At 41.0% G+C, this 16,274-nt stretch overlaps 2 protein-coding genes across 3 annotated transcripts; one reads left to right on the top strand and one right to left on the bottom strand.

Moving 5' to 3' along the window:
- The first annotated feature begins 810 nt into the window (after window positions 1-810).
- Window positions 811-11,241, top strand: LOC122084631. Of its 2 annotated transcripts, none has more exons than XM_042653034.1 (6): window positions 811-1,505; window positions 3,168-3,332; window positions 3,410-3,487; window positions 9,201-9,266; window positions 9,517-9,582; window positions 9,659-11,241. In XM_042653034.1, the coding sequence occupies exons 1-6, from the start codon at window positions 1,140-1,142 to the stop codon at window positions 10,526-10,528; spliced, it is 1,611 nt and encodes a 536-aa protein (XP_042508968.1). In that variant the 5' UTR covers window positions 811-1,139; the 3' UTR covers window positions 10,529-11,241. The 2 variants fall into 2 exon arrangements, with proteins under 2 accessions (XP_042508968.1, XP_042508969.1); XM_042653035.1 differs by having other exon boundaries at window positions 813-1,505; window positions 3,171-3,332.
- Window positions 11,242-14,116: 2,875 nt separating this feature from the next.
- On the bottom strand, window positions 14,117-16,207 carry LOC122083794 (cytochrome P450 94C1-like). Its single transcript, XM_042651688.1, has one exon. The coding sequence runs from the start codon at window positions 16,061-16,063 to the stop codon at window positions 14,564-14,566; it is 1,500 nt and encodes a 499-aa protein (XP_042507622.1). The 5' UTR covers window positions 16,064-16,207; the 3' UTR covers window positions 14,117-14,563.
- Window positions 16,208-16,274: the final 67 nt, after the last annotated feature.

Below are 16,274 nucleotides of genomic sequence, written 5' to 3'. Positions count from 1 at the left end.
CAAATGTTTCTGAACAATCCAGTCTGATCCGATTTCTCAAACCATGATTCCAACCGCTTTGGGTCGTTGGACAAAGTTTGGGTGACTTAGATCTGCCGCGTTACCACAGCGTCCGTACTAGGACGGGGGTTAATCAGAGGACTCACCGGCTGGTGCGAGCCGTAAGGTGAAGACTGGACCTGTAGATTCTGTATTGACCAATCAGTTAGACTCCCTCTCACAGTCCACAGTACTCCACAGTCAGCACATGTGTAACTTCAGACTCAGAGTCGTCTGACATTAGGGTATGTCTGAGTGTTGGAAACTTGAAAGAGGTCGAAGAAGGACGGGTCCGTCCTGAGTTCCCAACCCAAAGCGGCTGCGCATGTTCTACACAAGCAATCTTATATCATCCTTATCATCACATATCTACCACATCTGCCTCGCTGTTACATATCGAGGTGTCAAATGTGAATGGACCACAGATGCCACCTAGATGCCCTTTTCCTACTAAAGAAGGTAAATTTTATTATTATTATCTGATCTCTGCGGCAATGCGGCAACGCCGCATCCCTGGCTCTGCTGTTGGCAGGAGGAGATTAGATCTGAGAAGTGTGAAAAGAGAAGATCTCTCGCCTTTTAGCTGCTTCTCTTCTCCTTCCTGGCTCTCCTGCTGCCACGTCGGTGCCGCGCCACACACTCGACAATTGACGCCATCGCTCGTGTCATTCACTATTGACCCAAGGACCGGACGGTCCCAAGAACCACTCAACCACCCAACATTTAGCCTCCCCTACTGCATGCTCACCATACTCTGATACTCTATCCAACAGAACACTTGTCATTCTCTTGCCGCTCCGTTTCCCCTCCACGTCGACTGAATCCAAAACGTGGCGAGTGGTGGTGCGTCGAACGAGAAGCCCAGAGGCTCAAGTATGACCTGGCTGACACGTGGCACTCTTGTATGTTATATGACCGTCTTCTCTCTTTCTTTTCTTCCTTCTTTCACTCCATAGCTTTACTAAGTCACCCTACCTTAGAGGAAATTGAGTCTGATGTCGGAGGCGGAGCTGCTTCAATAATTCAATTCAATTTCCTTTGGTCTCTGTCCATGGTTTGACTCCAAGTTCTCATTCTCGTTCCCTTTCTGTGTCAAGTCAATGGCTGTTGAGGAAGGAAAGAGCAGAGGAGGAGGTAGGGTTTCGTCTCCGGCGGAAAACTCCACCGCCACCGGAGAAAGATGTTCTGGTGCGTGCTCTTCGTCGTCGACTGGTGTGCTTTCTGGTGATAACTCCAAATGTGGCACGGATCGGATGGTGAAGATCGAGCTCGACGCCGCCAGAGCTCTGGCGGATTTTGCTCAGTTAGCACTGCTAGAGAGAGAAAACCCTAATGATGACTCCGGCGGGAAATGGGGGAACAAAGGGAGGAGGTCGCGGAAGAGATCTAAGAATGGTTCTCCAGCAAGTGACTGGGGGAGATCAGAAATTCAGAGCTCCAAGCTAAGATCTTTGGATCTTTCCAAGGTTGGCTTGTTTCAATTTTTTTGTTTTTGCTAGTCCCTTTTTCTTCTTTAGTTCTGTTCAGTTTCTGAATCATTTTTTTGCACTTGATAGAATTTAAATTCCGGATTTTGGAGAGATTGTAAGTGTTCAAGATCGAAGTTTGAACTATCAAAGCTCGGCATTCATAGTTTGGGGTTAGGGAATTCAGTGCTTGCTGGGTGTGTAGATGTGCTTCTGTTCTCCTCAAGATGTAGAAATGTAGGGATTTGTATTCCAAAGTTGATACTTTTGGATTTTTTTTTTCTTTTTTTTTTTTTTGGGGGGGTGGGTGGTGGGGAATACGCATTTGGTGTGCTTTTTCTTCTTCCCCTTTATTCCGTGTTTTGACTCAAATGGAAGTTATTGCTTTACAATTTTTTGATACTCTTGTCCTTGAACATGCTCTCTTATTTGAACCAAACGATTATGTGGTACTTGTCGTTACTTCGATATGAACTGACACCAATTCGGTTGTTAAAAGTGAAATATGAAGTAGACCACTCTTATTGAATTGAGACTTCTGATGATTTTGGTTATGATCCTGGTTAAAGAGTGGGGATAAAAAAAAAAGACTCCAATGAACTCTAGGTAGTATTGTAAAGCGGATGAAAGAGAGACCAAAATCTGGAAAGATCGATTTTTTACTTTAGGAACTTTATTTTGGAAATTTCCTCGGAAATGGGTGAGGGAGCAAGAATTCACGGTAAGGTAGAAAAAGAAGAGAGAGAGATCTTTGTGGCTGCATTCATCTGTATGCAAGTTTATGAAGCAACACCGAAAGAGCCAGGCCTTGCAAACTGGAGAAGGATCCTGATTACTTGTCACCTTCTTATTTTTACCATCTTTGCTTGCTTCATGTGTTTCTGGGAGTCAGTTTTGATGAATTTAACTCCACTCCTCTCCCCAGTAAACAAATCTTAAAATATGTGAATTACATAGAATTAACTACAGTCATTTGACTAAGCTCATGTAATGATGCCAAGCCTGCTATGTTCTCTTTTTGTTGGTAGAAGCCTGCTATGTTCTTCACCCCTCTGAAATTTTTGACACTGCTGTGTTGCCAGCACCATGTCCTAATAACGATAGTGTTCTGTCAGGTTGGTGTTTAGCATAAAGTCCTTTTTCAATCTTTAGCTGAACCATTTATACATGAATCCCACCAATTTGAGTTTTTTGAATTAATGGATAGAAGAATATGACAACCCCCAAAACTTGGAAACAGCCTCTTCTGCGAAGCAGGGGGGAAGGCTGCGTACAACTTGCCCCTCCCAGACCTTGCAGTACCGGGAGCCTCATGCACTGGGTTGCTCTTTAAGAATATGACAACCCCTTCCACCCCTCACCCTTTCTCAAAAAAGGAAAGAAAAAAGAGGCCCAATTAAATGAGTAAATAGCACCATGCATTGGCATAACCTGAATCCACTGCAGTTCATGAAAGTCAACCATGATGTTGATCCAAAGCACAATTTGGCCTTTCATGTGGGTGACGCAGGTAACCCACCTCCCCATTGCCATCCGTAGATTATAATTGGTTTCTTGAATGTAGTTTGCCAAGAAGTTACACTGTAAATTGATAGATTCAGATTTTCAATCATATTAGGCGGCACTATCATGTGCAGGATTTAAAAAATGTGTTCTTTATAGCAGGAGGGATTAATGGTGGGTCAGAGCAAGCGTAGAAGGGCATGTAAAGCTGTAGTAATGAATACAGTAAAGGTTGAACAGGAATCCAAATCAACTGGTCAACCTCCGTGTCCCACAAGTTATGTGTCATTTGGTAGTGGCAGGTCAAAGCAAAATTTGACTGAGGTACTTAAGTTTTCCAAAGTCTTGTACTTAATTTTCTTAATTTCCTATTATTTTCTACTGAAGTTTTGCCCTTGCAGGCTGAGAAGGAAGCACGGAGACTACGCAGGATTTTAGCAAATAGAGAATCTGCTAGGCAGACAATTCGCCGTAGACAGGTCAGAACCATCAGATATGTTCGTTTAAGACTAAGTGACCTTTTTAAAACTTTCTTTTTCACATATTTGCTAATATCAGATTGCTTTGTATGTTCAGTTTCTCTACATTTGTGTGTGTGTGTGTTTGCATATATATATATATATATATTCTGATGGGCCTTTCAAGAATCAATAATTGCTTTCTGCATTGGTTGGAGGCTATTTACCGCTCAGTTCTCTTTATTTTCATATCAGGATGGGAAATGTGCATATTTTGAGGCAATTCCAATCATATCTTATCTGTTTTCCTTTGTTTAGGGTTTCATGGACTTTTTTTGATAATTTTAGTTATAGAAATCATATAGTGCAAATATTTTCCACTAGTGTGAGCTCATGTGTTTGTTTGATGATAGAAGTCTTGCAATATCATACAAATAACAACAACTGCAATCAAATTGTTACCCGTGGCTATCATAGACCGCGATGCACTTGTCATCCATGTGACGTGTTTAGTGTTATTAGGTGTTACCATTATTCTAAGGGTCTAGTTGGTAGTATGTAGTGAGTTATGGGTATAGCTTCCTTATTATCAATGCATTAGGATTTTTTTTTTCCCACTCTTCTTACGTGCGGGATGAAACAAAAGAGTCTGACTGTAAGGAAGGCAGTGAAAGAGGAGTGGCGCAGATGGCGGTGATGGCTTAGGACAGTGCATGTATACTTGTAATGGTACTCCTTTGGACCTAGAAGCAGGGTCTATAAGAGGAATTAACTGTGGAATAGGAGGAGGACTAGGAGAGGCATATCTTAAGTCAGTAACAACATAACCAAGGTTCGGATTTAAAAAAAAATGTGACATCAACACTGATAAAATATTGACGAGTGACAAGGTTAGAGCATTGATATCAAACATAAATTATTTATCAATCTCTAACAAATGTTGGTTTTTTCCTTTTGCCACACCATTATGTTAATGTGTATAGGAACAACAACAACTAATTCAATGGATAATGTCATTCTTAGAACAAAAAATATGAAATTTCAGATTGAATAATTTCTAAGGCATTATCAGAGCTCGAATTTTGTATCAACACAACAACAACACACCTCAGACTTATCCCAACTAAGTGGGGTCGACTACATGGTTCCAAGTCAGAACAAAGGAAAAAAAAAAAAAAAGAAGAGTAAATAAAGGAGAAAAGGGAGAGAAAGAAAGGAGAGGGAAGAAACAAAGCACCGCAACACCTTTGGGACATTCCACTTACGGACGATCTACAACTCGGATCTTTGTCTTCCAAGCATCTTTGTTAGATGCCATACTAGGGTCTAAGTAGCTTTTGCATGTCTCTCCTTACCAAATCATCAGTGGTCGTTTTCAGCATATCCCGAGCCCTTTTAGCTCTATCCATTTGAATCTGATCACTCCTCCGTATTGGAGCATCCAAACATGTCCAAGCCATCTTAGTCGACATTCTTCTGAGCTTATCCTGAGTTGGAGCAACTCCCTAGTCAGCTCTTACCTGGTCATTCCTCACGCTATCTCGCAGAGGTCAAATTTTGTGTACAAACACCAAACCAAATTGAACTTTTATTCCAAAAATTGTTTAAAGACAAATAAATTAGAATGATCGTTTAAAAGATAGAACCATGTCATTTGAGAGTGACTGTCCACAAAAGTGACAAAATTAGAAAAACCTGACCAACTTTTGCAGACTTAGAATTATATATAAAACAATGCTGCAAAGTTTTAGTTTAATCCACCGGCCAGATGTATACTTCTTGAGAAACTGATGGGCCTAAGTCCACTAATCAGCAACAGCAGTAACAAGGGTTGTGATAGGACTAGAAACTGGGTCAACAATCGGGATAGACACTGATAATAAGGCCCTCATAATCTAAACACAATCTAAGGGTCAGATTGGTGCACACAGCAGACGTAATGTGTATGGCAGCTTGCTGCCAGAATTAGAAACTATGTACACTCTCTGATTCTTAGGTCAGAAGTCAGAACACCTTCAAATGGATACTACCGGTAGGTAAGGTTGATAATAGGAAACCCTGAAATTATTTCTCAAAACAGATAATCAGAACTGAAGTTACAGTAGAATTTCCAGCATAGCAACTTTAGATTAACCAAAAGTAGTCGCCTTTGGCCACCTCAGATGGAGCTCAAACTAGCCTCAAAGGTAGGACAATAGGGTCTCTTAAACACTTCAGGGAGAAATAGTCCATGCTGAGTATCAATCTCATTAAAGCCGGAAACCCTAGTTTTTTTTGTGCCTACCTCTATCTCTTTTAGCTCATCCCATTTGTATCTGATCACGCTTCCTTACTGGGGCATCTCAAAGCTTCCGTTGAACATGGTCATACCACCATAAATGACATTCTCGGAGCTTGTCCTGAATCGAGACAACTCCCAAATCAGCTCTAACCCGATCATTCCTTACTCTATCTCTCCTAGTTTTTCCGCGCATCTATCTCAACATCCTCATCTTTGTTACACTCAGTTTATCTATATTACGTTTCTATCAACCCAACATTCCGCCCCAACATTCTTGGTTTTTGGAAACTACTATTCTCTTTTATTTTTGGCTAACACTTTTGCACACCTTATAAAAAGGGTGTACCCAGTTCACTAGCTCTCGCCACTATGGGGTCTAGGGAGGATCATAAAGTAAGCAGCCTTACCCCCGGTTCTCGAAAAGGCTGTTTCATGACTTGAACATGCAACAAGTAGGTTGCAATGGAGCAACCTTACCATTGCACCGCGGCCTGCCCTCTGTACTTTTGTGTACCTTATTCCCTGAATTATATTATGTGAATATATGTTACAGTGATGTATAGTAAAGTAGCTGCATCAATATGTTTGGGTGGTTTTGTTGAGGAACCTATTTGCAACTGTTATATGGACCCTTCTAAATGGGCAAAGCTCATTCAGACCCTCCACTGCTGCTGTTGCTTTCACTGATACTTTTTTTATTTTTTATTTTTTTCTTTAGTCTTTGAATCCATTATTCCTCAGCTTGCTGTATCCGGTTCTCCCTGCGCTACCAGTGTGTATCAATTCCGTCAATGGACCAGATTTTAATCCGAATGATATGTTAATCCCACTTCTGATCAATAATAGGATGGACATGGATTTAGGTATACCCATCCGATTAGGTTCCATTCAGTTATTCTTTACATATCGCATGTATGACTTGACTCTTTTTACCCAAAAAAGAGATATTTGTTTAAGATATGATGTACACATTAAAACTTGTAATATTTGATCACTTATAAACAATACCCTCATTATTTTATATTAATAACCTCATTATCCTATATTATGTGGAAGGAGTTTAAAGGCATTGCAATGTTTTCGTGAAGTAAAAATATCAAGATGTCACATAAGGTGATTGGCCATTAGACAGATATATTAGTGTCTGTAGCATTTTATCTGACTTACTAACTGGATAAGGATATGGAGTCCTTGACTGCATACGTATCTGACATATTCTTGTTTCCGATCCAGATTCTTAACAGACTGGAGATGGAGTTATTCATATCCAGTCCAATTTTGATCTGTTTAATATCCTGTATGTATGCAATTTGCATAAATTACCCTTGTTGATGTAGTAAATGATGGAAAAAGTCCATACAAATAAATAGGAGAGGAACTACATTGGGAGAACATGAATTTCCAAGCATATTGTGAACGATTGGATTAGAAGCTACCGAAAATTTTCTGGCTTAGTTCCCCCAGCTGGAATCAAGGGGGTCATGAGCTAACATAATTCAGCAAGTGAGGAATTTACTCCCTCAAACAAAGTTCTTTTCTTAAACCCCTCCATAAACTTCTTTCTTTCTTTCATTTTTATTTATTTATTTTTTTTTTTTTTTTTTTGGGGGGGGGGGTGGTTGGAGGTGGTGGTGGGGTGGTTGGGAGTCAGAAACAAGGTTTGAGATGGAGAAAAACTAATTTATAGGGTTATCATTTGTGCTTTTATCCAATGAAACTGAGTAATGGGCTGCAGAACTTTGCCAAGTGATGGAGTTGTCCTTGCAGAATGTTGGATTGGCCAGAGAATGATGTTGTGTTATGGTACTTGCCCTTAGGGTAGAACTTGGTAGGTCAAATAAAAATGCTACGAGGCAACATTTTCAAAACTGGACCAGATGTCGGACCATCCTGGCCTGGCCCTTGGCAGTCCAATTGTCCCACCGATCTGATGCTTTAAGTAATTGATAGCCTCTAAAATTAACTGACGCTTTATAGTTTTAACACAACAAGAATCAGCTGTCTGATGTTAAGGTTTTGACATGGGGGTTTGTGGGTGTTTTTGTGTTTGAATCATCTCTATTGCTTGGTCTAAGAGTATAAAGAAACAAAATATCTATCTGCTCCACAGCTTGTACTGTTCGAAGGATCTGAATGCTTTGATGGTTCCAACAGAGCAGTATGTCAACCAGTCAATAGATTTTGAAGGATCTCTGGCCCTTGGAGTGTTACAGACCTTTAAAGCCAGCCAGTTTTCAAAGACTTGTCAATGTGTTCTGACTTCCTGGTCCTGCAGCTGCTGGAAACAAGCCATCAGGAGTTGCAGTTGCCTTGACACTGGTGTTTTAATTTGGGCAGGAATTTGCTTGGCCCATTTAAATTATGAACACAACATTTGGTGGCCACTTGGTAACAGAAGATATACTGCGTGACTCTGTTTGTACAAATGGAATAGACTTTCACATGCCCTGGCCTGGCATTCAATGTTCGGTTCTTCAGAATGTCCTCCTAACCATTTCCGGGGTGTTTAGCTTACAAACAAACCTCTAATTTTCTGAACTGTGAATCTTTAATCATGATAAACATTGAACTTCAAAATAGAAATTAGAAAAGATTGAGATTCACAACCTCCAAACAATACTGATTGCGAATTTTAATAAAATCACAAAATTACATAGGAAATAAATTTGATTTCCCTGCCACACCCAAGTCAAATGATTAGAGAGTTCTTGATCACTTCTGGCTTCATGCTCAACCAAAGATCTTCCCTGCCTGCATTGACAAGTCTACCATTATCCTCAATCCTAAATTTTGAACTTAAAATTGATTAGCAATAGATTAAGATGTTGTTCAAACTTGGTGACCTGCTGTTCAGATGATGCTTTGAGCGACGGGAATGTTCCATGGGTTGGACTGGCTGTTTCTTTGTCAAATCTTTGCGGATAAGTGTGTGGTTGTTCGGGTCCTGTGTTTGATTACCTGAACACTTTCTACGTTCCTTTAAAGCATTAGTTTGACCTTCAGTATAAAAGCATTTCTAGCTTGTAGCTAGCGTCCTTGCTGGTCCCAAGCCTGGAAAAGGAGGGGGGGTTTGAGTGTCAGGATGACAGCCGGCATCATAAAAACCTATAGCCAAACCTTTTGAGAGGTGGGGGGGGGGAGCTGAACGCCATTTAGCTGAGACGAGGCTTACTTGAGTTGATTAGGACTACTTATTTGTTTTCTTTTTTCTTTTTTTTGGGTATATGAACTCTAAGTAACCATGGAAGTTGTAGTGATGAAAACGGTAGAATTTTTTAAGTTGGAACTAATGTACAGTTAATAGTTTAGCATTCTTTTGATTTAAGTTTGTCATGTCAAATACCTGGTGCATAATATATGGTTCACTTTATTGTTTGGTTTATTTATTTTATGAAGTTTATATATTGTGTTCCTTCTCTTGTCATTGTTGTTGTTTTCTTGCTTTGAGCTCAGGCCTTCTGCGAGGAGTTAACCCGAAAAGCAGCAGATCTAACATGGGATAATGAAAATATGAAACAGGTATGTTATTTTCTCTGTGAATTTGTGGTTTATCTTTATTAAAAGTGTTTCTGTTATGAATTTAAAGGAATACACAAGTGGGAACGGTATCCAAATTATTCTTATTTTCTGCACCAGGTTTTTAGAGCTATGCTCTACCCTCTTTTTTCTTAATCTGAATGGAAATTCTCCTTGAAATCCTTTCTTATGTTAACGTCATGATCGTTTACTGAACCCATTCACATTTTGGTGGCACATTTACTGCGAGAAGGAAAAGGAGTTGATCATGAAAGAATATCAGTCACTGAAGGACAAAAACGAACAATTAAAAGCACAGGTGGGTGAGACTTCTATATGCCAGCAGTTGAGGCACATTTTCACTTTATCTGATGGTGGTCCCTATTTTGTTGCAGATGGTCAAGACAATAATGGCTGAGGTTAAGGAAACTCCTGAAGAAACTTCTTCTATCCAAGGCGATGTATCGACATCTTCATCTACAGAACTGCCATTGCTAGTATACAACAGACCACCATTGTTTCCACCCTTTATTTGGCCTCCCATCATTCATCCTTTAAACCCCATGCAAATGCCAGTTGTTCCTGAAAATGCAAGCATACAAAAAGATCTCATGCCATTTAACTATGAGCCGGGTTCATCAAATGAACGAGGAAACCTCCCTAGTATTAGTGGGCCAAGAGCCCCCTTCTATATAATACCTTGCCCGTGGTTCCTCCCTTTTCCTGACCATGGGAACCAACTCCATTCACAACCCCTGGATTCCTGTGGCTTGAAGGAAAAGCAAGATGAGAACTCCATTGACAACCAACTTGATGAGGGATCTTCTTCAAAGGCAATGGGAGATGTAGGTAATTATCACCAGTCTTCGCCGAAAGAGTTAAAAGCAGATGCTGTTTCGTCTACAGAAGCAAACACCAACACCACAAACACTCATCCTGAGTCATCAATTGGGTTCCCAACAGAACTCATAGGACCTCACCCTCAAGGAGTGGTCCTTACTCCTGTGCCCCTTAGATCAGTCAAACCCACTTTTACTGTGAAGTGTGAGGATGAGTCCCTAACAGATTCTGTATTCCAAGTGGAGGCTGTTTCTTCCGCAGCCAGTTATATTGCTAGTCCTTTGCCTGAAAAGTTGCAGGGAGCTGTTGTGTACCCGAACAAGAAAATGGCAGATGCTTCTGCTGCTGCTGAGGCTAGAAAGAGGAGGAAGGAGCTAACAAAGTTAAAGAACCTCCATGGTCGCCAATTCCGGCTGCATTGTTGAGCCCCGACAAAGTTTTGGTGAAGTCAATGAACAAAACTGGTTTCTGATGTTAGAGCCCAATCCATTGCTGGTCTCTGGAAGTCTTGGTGGTGGTGGTTCTCATATTGCAGGTTAATTTCTCGAGGATCATAAAAGTTTCTTCGATTATACAAGTACGCAGAGTTATGATTGGCTACACCTTTTTATGATCTCGGTTCAACTGTTGAAGCCTTTTAGAGATCCGTTGCCTCCAGTAGTGGGTACACTAACATGATTGTAGTTTTTAGAGTTCCCTTGGGGTTTGAAAATTTAGAATTTCAAGTTGTATAATGTGAAGGTTGTTAATGAGATGGTTTATAGCTCAAGTGTATTACTTGGGAGAGAGAGCATCAAATTTTTGCCGTACTGTATCCAAAAGGAGAGCAGAGATTAGAATGAAGAGTTATCTTTCCCCAATAAGCATCTTCCAATCTTTCCATATTGAAAATTCAGGGGTCATGAGGAAGTGTACAACAGTGGACTATGGTGTACATGGACATATATGGGATGCATGTCAATGCAAGAGATGTGATTTGATTGAATTGGATTCTGAAATTTGGCACAGGATTGGTCCAAAGAGTTACATTTCATCAGATTGTCAGAATAGATACATTATGTCTTAGAATCACATTTTTTTTCAATAAGTTTGTTGTAGTTTTCGGTAATTTGAGCATTATGAAGGTTTCATTCGGTAATATTCTCTTGTGTGAACTGTTATTGACTATGGCCATTTACTCATTTGCAGCCTTCAGGTACATGTTAGTGGACCTGAGAGATACTAGAGATATCAACCTTTAGTTGTATTCTTTTTAGGGCAGAAGATCACTGTCAAGCTGCATGGCCCCTGTGTAAGCACGGGTTAAGGAGAGAACGTAGGGCATCAATAGGGGTGAGATTTTTTCACTTCAGAGAGTGGGGAGGTGGGGCGGTTTGGCGTAGACTGCATGCCTTTTTATCTGTTGAATCACTTATTCTCTGTTGGTATATGGTGCAAAGTAGGATTGAAATGAACCACACAACCTTAAATTTGACTAATCCAAAGGTTCTTTTGGTATCCATTGATTTTTTTGGGTGATAATTGTTCTTGTTGGGAATGATAATGTTACCGCTTGTGGAAAAAAAATCATCCCCAGCACCACAAAAGGTACATTTTTGAAAAAAAAGTTAGGGTTCCACCCTCAATTTCAGGCTTTAATCAGTTGGCTCCCATTGTAGTTACTTACCATTTGTGGAAAAATATCATCCCAAACAGTGAGAACGACCGGTACATAATCAAGCTAGGCTCAGCACTGGGCCATTTACTAACCCATCGATCTAGTATCAGGCTTTAATCAGTCGGTTTCGATTGGGCCTACCAGTGCAATATCAGGCTTTAATCAATCGGTGTCGATCAGGCCTACCGGTGCAGGCCATAATATGACACCCCTCATTGTGGCTACTTCAAATTCCTTTTTAAGGGGACCACCTCGGCCATTAGTATATATATGATACCTACCCTCCATACTAAATAAAACTAGCATTTAAGTCCCAGAAGCATTTCTAGCTAGGTTTCCTCTCAAGTACGCTTTTTATTTTTTGGTAATTTGAGAACTTGAAGGGATATAATTATGAAAAAAGGAGCCTAAAAGGCAGGGTGGCCCGTCACCCCTATTGATGCTTTTATGACTGCTCCAATTGGCTTTTGTACTGGTGTAGGAAGCCCTCTCCCATTAATTAATTAGAATAGGTGTGCTTAAATTGTTTCAAACGGCCAACCACAGAGAAAACCTGAAAAAAAGAAGAAAGAAAGTGTGGTCCTGCAGTTTTTAGCTGATCAACTTGTTAAGTGCATTTATTTGTTAGCACTTTTGATGCTGTTTAAGAAACTTCATACATGAGAAGAGGTTTAAGTGTTATAAATTATCTTTTACCAACAAATAAAAAAAGAAAAAATCCGCATCAATAGATCCAACATGAACTGATCAATTAAAACCCAATATTGATCTGACCAATTATTAAATATGTTGGATTCAAGCATCGATCGATTAATAATCAGACATTCTTGGTGAAAGAGAATGGTTTGACGATTACCCGATCGGGACTGACCGAATGCTATACCCATAATCAAATTTTGTTAGCGTACAAAAATTCCAATGTGTTATCCATTGATTCCATATATGTTGTGCTGTAAAACTCTGAAATAGTGTAGGAATAGAGGGCCTGGAATCTGATTTTTTAGCTTTTCGATATGAAGAGCTTTATTGTGGAGGGCCCATGGGACGGATATTACTTATATATATTCTGAAAGAGATATACTGTTCTATATATACTAGTAGGACCGGTTAAACCAGACCCAAACCAAACGAGAGTGACCGATTATTGACAGCCTACGTCCAACCACAATAAAGGTGATTGGATGGAAAGATTTTTTGTTAGGTCTGGTGAGTCAAATAAAAGGGAAAAACTAGAAGGAAATAGGTGGTTCTTGGAGGTTTCATCTTTCAATTTTTCCATCTGTCTATAGAGACGGCTTCGATGGTATCTAGATGTGTTAAATGGAGTGAGACACTTTAACTTCAACCACCGATATTATATAATACATGATGTGAGAGATAGAGACGGAGAAAGAACTCGCCTGTTTTGGTTCCTCATTTTTTTCCATACGTTGCTTTGTCCCAGTAAGTGATGATGGACTTGGACCACCTAAGTATGGTTGTCAATTCTAGGCCTACATCAGGTAGTCTAGTGGAGAAAACCTGAGATTGGTTTGGTTCGTTTATTAAATGTGTTAGGCTCAAGTTTGGATTGAACAATATTCGGTTCGTTTAAAGCTCAATTAAAGGGTAGTATCTAATCAATCGCTGATAATTGAGATCAGGCATAGCCTATGAAGATCAATTACATAAAAAAATCAATTATGATGAAGGATCTTAAAGTAAGGGGGACCAAAAGTGTTCCGACTCGATGAGTAAATTGACACCGGTACATTTAAAAGAAAAGGCTTCCAAGTATATGAGCATTATGTATCATTTTCGTTCCGTGTAGTTAAATATCAACCTTTTAAAATTTCCTCTCCTTGGATCATCTTCTTTTCCTTATCTCTTTCTCCGGATTCTAAATCCTCTTGTACCAAAAAAAATCCTCATTAGGGTCTCTATTGATCTAGACTAGATTGGTCGTTTCTATCCCCAACCATCCTTCTTAAAAAAATGATGATTTTACCTTTGATCCAACATCAATATCTAATTTAAATTAATCTCAATCAATATTGATACGATCTAAAGGATTCAATATCGATACTTAGAACCCTCCTCACTCTTCATTCTCGCCAAGGGAAAAGTGCATAAGTGAAAACAGAGATGCCCCGATGTCGTTCCGACCATCGGATGTTCGTCGCATCGTCGCAGCCATGGCAGAATAATCGCTCAATGCAGAACCATTTTATGTTCCCAAATATCATTCAGCACGCCCCGATGTCGTTCAGGCCATCGAATGCTCACTGTATCCGCAGTAGACAATAATCGATCAGTGCAGAACCATTTCATGTTCCCAAATATCATTCAGATTAAGTGAAATTAACGTAATCGTCAATTTTGAAAGATATATTTTGCACAAACTTTAATTGGGATATAAAATTTGATATATGAAGAGAACTTCCTGAAATTTTAACCCATACAATTAGGTTTCCCATCCCATAAATACCCTCTATGACTGTGACTGTGACTGCGGTGATTCAGAGACACACTCGCCATTTTGCGTTTGAGGCGATTGCACGTTTCTGAACCATCACGAGCCCATCCGTGACAGATCCTTCCCTTCACTCGTGATCTGCGCCATTCTTGTCACCCACAGTTCCATGGGTTTTTCGGTCTTTAAAAAACGGGTAGTACTGTAGTACACAAGGTGGGAGAGCGCACGTTAGCCTCTGCTTCAGCCCCTGCTAATATACACCACATTTCTCCCTTGCATGAACTGGTAGCGTAGGAGCTTCGCCGGACTCTCGGAGCTGGTCTGTTCATAGTTCGTAAACCAATCAGCTTAGCCACTGCTCTTCCTCTCTCTAATCACAACGGGGAGCCCACCACTCACCGTAGCGGTGAGCCCCGGAGAGAACCTCGGTGACAAACTGGGCTCCGCCACTTTCAGTTGGAACCGTCGAACCAGGGCCAGGGCCACGCTCTTCACCTCCATCAACGCCATCTCTTTACCCAAACACACCCTAAGCCCACCCTGAAAAACCGGGTACTTGAAGGGGCTTTCAGGTGTAAACACTCCGTTCTTGAGCCATCTCTCCGGCTTAAATTCCAAACAGTCTAATCCCCATACCTTCTCCATCCTCCCCATAGCGTAAGGGTGATACGTCACCCTTGTCCCCTTCCTCACCACCGTCCCATCCGGTAACACGTCATCCTCCTGGGCAAACTTGGAATCGAACTGCACCGGCGGATAAAGCCTCATGGTCTCATAAACCGCCGCGTGCAGGTAAGGCATCTCCCTCATCTGTTCGAAACTGGCTTGTTCCTCCTGGTCCGACCCCATAATCCGGTCCGACTCGTTCCGTATCGCTTCCTCCACCTCCGGGTGCTTCGTTAATAACCAGAAAAGGCTGGTCAACGCCGATGCCACCGTGTCGCGACCAGCTAAAAGGAAGCTTATGACGATATCTCTCAGGTAAGTATCATCGTTGACCGATCCCATGAATCGGGATAATAGGTCCTGATGGTTCGCAAACTCCATCTTCCTTCTCTGTCTGATCACCTCATTGGCCAATAGATTCACCAATCTGATGGTCTCCTTCAATTTCTTCTCTGTACCCAAATTCAAAAACCGCTTGATCTTCCAGATCAACGGCGACGGCGACAATGCTCTCTGTGCCGACAATTTCGATGCTAAATCAAAGGCTACGGCGAATTCTGATATAGGCAAAGACAATTCCAAGCATCCAGGATCAATCCCGAATGAGAATTTGCAAATGCTATCGAAGGCGAATCGGCGGAACATGTCCTGGAGATCCAAAACTCTACCCTTTTGTACGGCCGATGAGAGAAGAGGTAGAAGACGATGTTGGATCTCTGTAGAGATAATCTCCGAAGCGTAAGATCGTATAGAGAGGCTTCCGAGTTCAAGACTCGCCATTTTCCTCTGGAACCTCCATGAATCGCCGTCGACATTGAAGATTCCTCGACCCAATAGATCACTGAGGATAGTGGAAAAGGGCTTTCCTTTTGGGTAATTATCGAAATTCGTCTTCAACATGTACTCCACGTTGTCTGGGTTTGCGGTGATGGTGTTGCCGAGGACATGGATGTGGATTGTTTGACTCGGCGATTCTTTAAGAAGGTGTGTATACCAATCGCAGAGATTGTCGAATTGGATCGACCAGCTCGACGTTAGAAAATTATGGCAAACGTCGCAGTCGCACCATAGCTTAACTCTCAAAAAGAAAAGCAAGAGAGAAAAGACAGAGAAACAGAAGGCGAAAGAGAAAAAGAAGACGCAGAACCAGGTCTGTAGCCACACGAAAGCTTCGGACTCCATTGTTTGAGAACGAATTGGAGAGAGAGAGAGTTGTTTGAGAAAGAAGTGATGAGGGAATGGAGGGAAGAGGGAACGAAGCTTATGATTTTATAATCTCGAAATCATCACTAATCCATGGGCGCAGGCGCAGTTATTTTTCTCTCTTCCTGCCCTCCACTTCTCTCTTGTTTTTTGGTTTTTTGTTTTGTTATTCTGGGGAAAAAAAAAAAGG

The sequence above is a fragment of the Macadamia integrifolia genome, chromosome 7 (genome assembly GCF_013358625.1).
Source record: "Macadamia integrifolia cultivar HAES 741 chromosome 7, SCU_Mint_v3, whole genome shotgun sequence".
Taxonomy (NCBI): Eukaryota; Viridiplantae; Streptophyta; class Magnoliopsida; order Proteales; family Proteaceae; genus Macadamia; species Macadamia integrifolia.
Note: the sequence above shows the minus strand (reverse complement) of the source record. Positions and strands in the feature narration are given on the sequence as shown.

Coding starts and splice junctions, on each gene's coding strand:
- LOC122084631 (XM_042653034.1), top strand. CDS start 1,140: ATGGCTGTTGAGGAAGGAAAGAGCAGAGGAGGAGGTAGGGTTTCGTCT. Junction 3,333..3,409: donor CAAAGCAAAATTTGACTGAG/GTACTTAAGTTT, acceptor TTGCCCTTGCAG/GCTGAGAAGGAAGCACGGAG. Junction 9,267..9,516: donor ATAATGAAAATATGAAACAG/GTATGTTATTTT, acceptor TACTGCGAGAAG/GAAAAGGAGTTGATCATGAA.
- LOC122083794 (XM_042651688.1), bottom strand. CDS start 16,063: ATGGAGTCCGAAGCTTTCGTGTGGCTACAGACCTGGTTCTGCGTCTTC.